Source organism: Saprolegnia parasitica (genome assembly GCF_000151545.1).
Source record: "Saprolegnia parasitica CBS 223.65 unplaced genomic scaffold supercont2.46, whole genome shotgun sequence".
NCBI classification, from domain to species: Eukaryota; Oomycota; class Saprolegniomycetes; order Saprolegniales; family Saprolegniaceae; genus Saprolegnia; species Saprolegnia parasitica.
Genome location: NW_012156440.1, coordinates 3,529 through 8,806, shown reverse-complemented (window position 1 = coordinate 8,806; position 5,278 = coordinate 3,529). Strand labels below are relative to the sequence as shown.

The following is a 5,278-nucleotide window of genomic DNA, read 5'->3' as shown; positions in this document are numbered from 1 at the left end:
ACGCGTATGGTGCCAACGACGTCCGGCGCCACTGCGACACCCCGAGTGGGTCGCGTACCAGTGCGAGTACGTGGTGTTTCTCGTCCTCTATTTGGTGCCGCCTGTCCTTCGTACTGCGATGTCCTCAAGGTACATGCTACCAGCTCTTGCTCGCTCAGCACCCGCGGGGGCCGGCGCCCAAGGGTGCGCTCGCCGCAAGGGCTCGCTGGTCGTGCGATTATCGCTGCTGCCATTCGCTTCCGTCGTCAAAACTGCATGCATGCAGCGCGTCGGCGCCAGAAGCCCTTGCGGTCCCATAATTCAAATGAACGTAAAAAATCAATTTCGCGACCAGCGACGTTTCTCGCTTGGGGCCATGGCTCCAATTCGCACAATCCAATGTTTTTGTTTCGAGTTATCCTCGACGTTGTATGGATTTATGGATTCTACACGTCCAGTGTCGTCGTTTCTACGAAGCAGCCATCGACGCGCAGGAGACACGACCCAAACGTCGAGAATATCGTCACCGTTCTCAAGCTCTTGGCGCAGTACGCCCCTTTGCCCACGCTCTTGACGCAGACGTGGCCTTGGCGCCATACCAGCGATGTGCGTCGAGGCCACAACGACAGCGACGGCAGACACCGCGCTGCTCTCGAAAGCCATGCACGCTTTTTACGTCGACAGTTTGAGCGGCAGGTACGACACCGATCCCAGCGTCTGGCACCACTGTACTATAAATTTGCAAATGGCGCGCTCTCCAAGCGGTGCCGAGACGACGGCGATAGCTCCTCTTGCTCGACGTGGTGAGCTTCTTCAGCGCGCACGGTTCCGGGCACTTGGTACGTTCCCGCAGTGGCTCGCAACAGAGAAAGGACCTCTTGGCGTATCGAAGCAGCAACCAAGTATTAATACGACTACCGATATTTTATTTTGAAATACGCACCTAATTATATAGGTGCTCTATTTGCCTTCTCGACCATTGGCTCGTGTATCACACAGTCAAGCAGACATGGGCGATTGGTGCGTAAAGCATATAGAGCACCTAATCTGATGCATTCGGTGCTATTCTCTCAGCCTCAAGGCCAGAACCAAACCGCTGCCCTGGTGCCGATATGCCAGACGTGTCATTGGCAACAACCATAGGCGCTACACCGATGCGCCTGCATGCGACCAGGACGAAATAACCTGCGAGAAGCAACATACGCTGTCGCTGGCTGTTCCGCTGAGATGGCTGTCAACGCAGCAAGGCTGTTCCCAGGAAATCCCGTGTAGTAGGCCAGCACCCCTAACCACGAAGGTAGCACGATGTTTATATGTTGTCTTCAAGTAGACGTCACAGGTATTTCACCGCCAACATGCAGCTACCGTGCTCTACCGTGGTCAACTGTAGTTTGATTATCGTATCCCTTCGCCAGCTCAAAGAACAGCGTGTTAATGCACTTTGATAGCTTTCTCACAGACCGTACCAGACCGCCAAGCAAGAGACCTTTGATAGTTGACGATTTCCCAGCTCCGTGCGCCATACCCTACGCCTCTCTATCGTCTTGTGACCCCGCCGACTCAAGCTTGCACCTGCTGCTGCCACGTTCAAATCGAGCGGCTCCGGAATCGAAAAATGAGCCAATCACCAGCGTGCATGGTGTATTTTTATTTTATACCTTATTATTTGTATGTGAAAGATATGGGGTATATTTAAATCGCATCCAGCAACTCCGCAAGCCACTTCGCGACGCAACATGGCCAAGAGGTCGAAGCTCGAGCCGCCGACGGCGCTTCCGGCTCGTCGGCTACGTGAAGTCGCAGAAGGACGCGACGGCCTTGCTCGTAGCGAGCTCATGACAACGCTCATGGCCTTCGACCGTCAGCGGCCGAAGGTGAACATGACCACCATCTCGGAAGAGGACTTGGATCTCGTCTTGGCCGCGCTGCCCGCGATCCCAAGTGTGTCCCCCCCCAAGGTACAGCGTGCACGGCCGCCACCTTCCGGCGCTCCTCGCCGCCTTGCCGTCCAAGCTCAAGGAGGTCGGCATGTATGGCAAGGAGTGGTTTAACGTGCCCGAGTTTAGAGACATCGTGCCCTTGTGCGCACGTCTCGTGAAGGTCGAGATTTTCATGTCTCATCTCGAAGTGACGTCGCCCAGCGTACGCTTGCTGGGGCTACACAACGACGTCGACGACTTGCTGCTCGACCCATTGGCGCGGTGCCTCCGAGCTGGGCGCGTCACTGGCCTTGCCCTCAACGCCTTCAACTCGGCAGCAAGCGCAGATGCCATTGCGGCGATGCTCGCGACAGTCACGTCCATCACGAACCTGCATTTGGACGACTCGGAGGCGCGCTCATTGCCGCGCGCAGACCTCTGCACCACTCGAAGGCGGTGCAGTTCTACACTCGACTCTTGCGCGGCAACATCCATGACTTGATAGCACTCCTCGATGTCTCCAACCTTACGCACCTCGACGCCGGCGGCTTGGACGACTTCAACTGCCTACTTCCGTTCCTCAGTCAGATGCCGCTCCTCGAAGAGCTGGCGCTGCGGGATGACAACATCACGGTGGCACCGGGCGCGCTCATGGCCACTCCGCTGCCGAGCTTGAAGGTGCTGACCGTGTCGATGGACGCTGAGCCTTTTCTTCTCTGGGCGTCCAAGCTGCCCAACTTGGACAAAGTGCATTGGCGCGACATGGACCACATTCCGGCCGCGTCGTTGGGCCTCTTCCAGCATGTGATTGGTCTGTGGACGCACCGCCTCTCGGTTGTGTCGCTTCGCTCGTGCGACTTCCACGTCTACCGGTATGAGACGCTGGGGCTCTTGCTCTCCTAGACAGCGCCCCCACTTTTACTCGACCTCCGGTCCAGCGACGATACCCTCCGCGTCACCGACATCATGGCGCTTCTGGACGCACTGGAAGTTCGCCCGGACATCACGCTCGAATTGAGTGCACGACGAGGCAGCCATTGCGGCCTATGCAGACTCGAAACATGAAGGTCCTCGCGCGTCGCGGCCGTTCCAAGCCTCTCTACTGCCGCTTCGGCGCGCGCTAGAACGTTTTCTAGCACTCTTTTATATGCACGTTAACAGCGGAGCTCATCTTTCTTCCCTCCATTTGGTCTTTCATTATATCCCTATTACTATGTAGAAGCAAGGCATGGCTTGGACAGCTAAGAGACTTGGTCTCTCAACAGCGATGGTACGTCGACTAGATGTTGTTGCGACGATCCTTGAAGGCTGAGGCTGCCGTCACTTGGCGCCATCGACGGTGCTAGAGGTCAGGAGGCGGCCAACGGCGCGAGAAGGAACGCTTTTGGGGCGCTATCGTATGACCTAAAGCAGCCAAAGTTGGAGCTGGTGAAAGCAACTGCCTTGCGATGGTTTGGCACGATGCATTCGAAGCAGCTAGCTCTCTCTCCTGCTACCTTGTATACACAGTGCGAGATGCTGGAACCGCAGAAGCAAGGACGACACGGATGCACGCAGACACAACGTCTTAAACAAGCAACAACTGTATAAAGGCATAGTATGAAGAAGCGGTTCGTACAAGCGACGTCAGCGAAACTTGCGGCGCTTGTTGGGTGGCAGGTCGCTCGTCGCAAGCGGCGCTGCTTTGGTCTCGGGCCCCTCCAACATCTCGCACTGTTGCACGACGGCGACGTCTTGGACAACCGTGCCGTCGTGCAACAGTGCGAGATGTTGGAGGGGCCCGAGACCGAGGTTGCAAGTCGCACACAACTGCAACTTGACCTCAAAGATGTAATCGTTTGCCGACACGTCAAGAACCAAAGGGCTCGCGTCGACGCTTGAGTCGTTGCAGGTGACAAAGCACTGGAGCGTCGCGACGGGTTCCACGGTCTTCGCTCTCATTGCCATCTTACGGAGCTTATCCTATTTGCGTAGCATGCGTCCATCAACACCCGACGACAAAGCAGAGCCGTACCGTGATTTGCCTGGACGTGTACGTGACCTCGAGCAGACCAGTGGCTTGGCCCACTCGGATGATCTCCAATTCGGGGTCCTTGTTGAGGACCTTCTTTGCCGCGACGATAAACCTCGACTCGATTTGCGAGTACGAGACCGGGGGCTGCGCGCGAGGCAATGCGACTTCGGGGTACCCCTTCTTCAGGCGGTCGGCCTCACCCTACGTGTCGCAACCCACATGCATCGCATTCCTGCATGCATGTACGACGCGTACGCGCACGTCGTCCTTCGTGCGACCGGGTTCGAAGATGTAGCTCTTATTGCCCTCTGCCAAAATGTCCTTGAATCGGCGGCCCTTCGTCTTCAGCATATGGATGATGAAGACTCGCTTCTTCAGGTTCCATGGGGCCCTGCAGTTGGCGTGAGCATCTTCGCACCGGCCGATTCGCCACGTACTTTTCTTTTTTGTAGGGACCGCGCTTTGTCTGCTGTGCCATGGCAGCGGCTCAGTTCGCGGCCGTCACGGTAGCAATGCGGACGGCTCTTGGCATCGTTACGACGGATGATGAGGCCTAACAAGTGCTCGATGAGGGACAGAGAGAGGCCTCGTGGCCATTGAAGCCGCTTGCTGACCATGGCAGCGACTCCGTTCGCGGCCGTCGCGGGGAGGATGGCTCTTGACGTCGTTACGACGGATGATGAGGCCTAGCGAGCGCTCGATGAGGGACAGAGAGAGGCCTCGTGGCCATCGAACCCGCTTGCTGCCACGCCCACGCTTGGCCATTCTCACGACCGCTGTTCTTTTTTCTCTGCTTCGTCGATCAACCTTGGCAACGCCTCCTTTTCTACCAATCCGGCGTCGCAAACAACAAATGGGTCGCGGCGATTGGTCGCGGCGACTGCTTTTCTACCAATCACACATTTCGTTTCTTCGCTTTGTGCGGGCCTTCAGGCACTTGGTACTGTAGCCTCGCGGGTGCCCGTACCTTCGAGCATGTCCACGCGACCGACAAGTCTCTCTTTCCGTTTGTCTCGCCGCTCGCGACGCTCGAGCACATTTTGCAGCACCCCGACGGCTCCAGCATCTACTCCAACGCTTTGTGTTATAGGCCAACGACCACGACGACGCAGCACCTCCAAACCGGTACGGTGTAACTCGTTGCTTGGTGGGCAGTATTCTGCCGACGACTTCGTCATGGTCGCGATCGACCCCGACAGTTTTCCCAGCTTCCTCTTGTCTGGCACGCCCGAAAGGACCTCAAGTATGCTTCGAAACGTCTCCGGGGGCGCCCATTGAAAGCAACATGGTCATATATTTAGCTGCGACCAGGTCAACATCATCACTGTCGACTCGCGGTACGAGCTCTCCGTAGCGGTTCCCACTG

The 5,278-nt window shown here is 56.9% G+C and overlaps 3 protein-coding genes across 3 annotated transcripts in view; 2 read left to right on the top strand and 1 right to left on the bottom strand.

The window, feature by feature from the left end:
• Window positions 1–299, top strand: part of SPRG_20759 (hypothetical protein) — a gene marked incomplete at both ends in the record, with an annotated part of 2,683 nt that extends 2,384 nt beyond the window's left edge. Inside the window, 2 exons of the mRNA XM_012348706.1 lie at window positions 47–129; window positions 266–299. Coding sequence (XP_012204096.1) covers window positions 47–129; window positions 266–299 — 117 coding nt within the window. The remainder of the gene's footprint in view (window positions 1–46; window positions 130–265) is intronic.
• Window positions 300–1,814: 1,515 nt separating this feature from the next.
• Window positions 1,815–2,801, top strand: SPRG_09438 (hypothetical protein; the record flags this gene model as incomplete). The annotated part of the gene is made up of 3 exons (XM_012348642.1): window positions 1,815–1,937; window positions 1,993–2,276; window positions 2,333–2,801. The coding sequence occupies 3 exons, from the start codon at window positions 1,815–1,817 to the stop codon at window positions 2,799–2,801; spliced, it is 876 nt and encodes a 291-aa protein (XP_012204032.1).
• A 723-nt stretch (window positions 2,802–3,524) lies between these two features.
• On the bottom strand, window positions 3,525–4,263 carry SPRG_09437 (hypothetical protein; the record flags this gene model as incomplete). Its single annotated transcript, XM_012348641.1, has 3 exons — window positions 3,525–3,860; window positions 3,913–4,113; window positions 4,159–4,263. 3 exons carry the CDS (start codon window positions 4,261–4,263, stop codon window positions 3,525–3,527), a joined length of 642 nt encoding a protein of 213 aa, XP_012204031.1.
• Window positions 4,264–5,278: the final 1,015 nt, after the last annotated feature.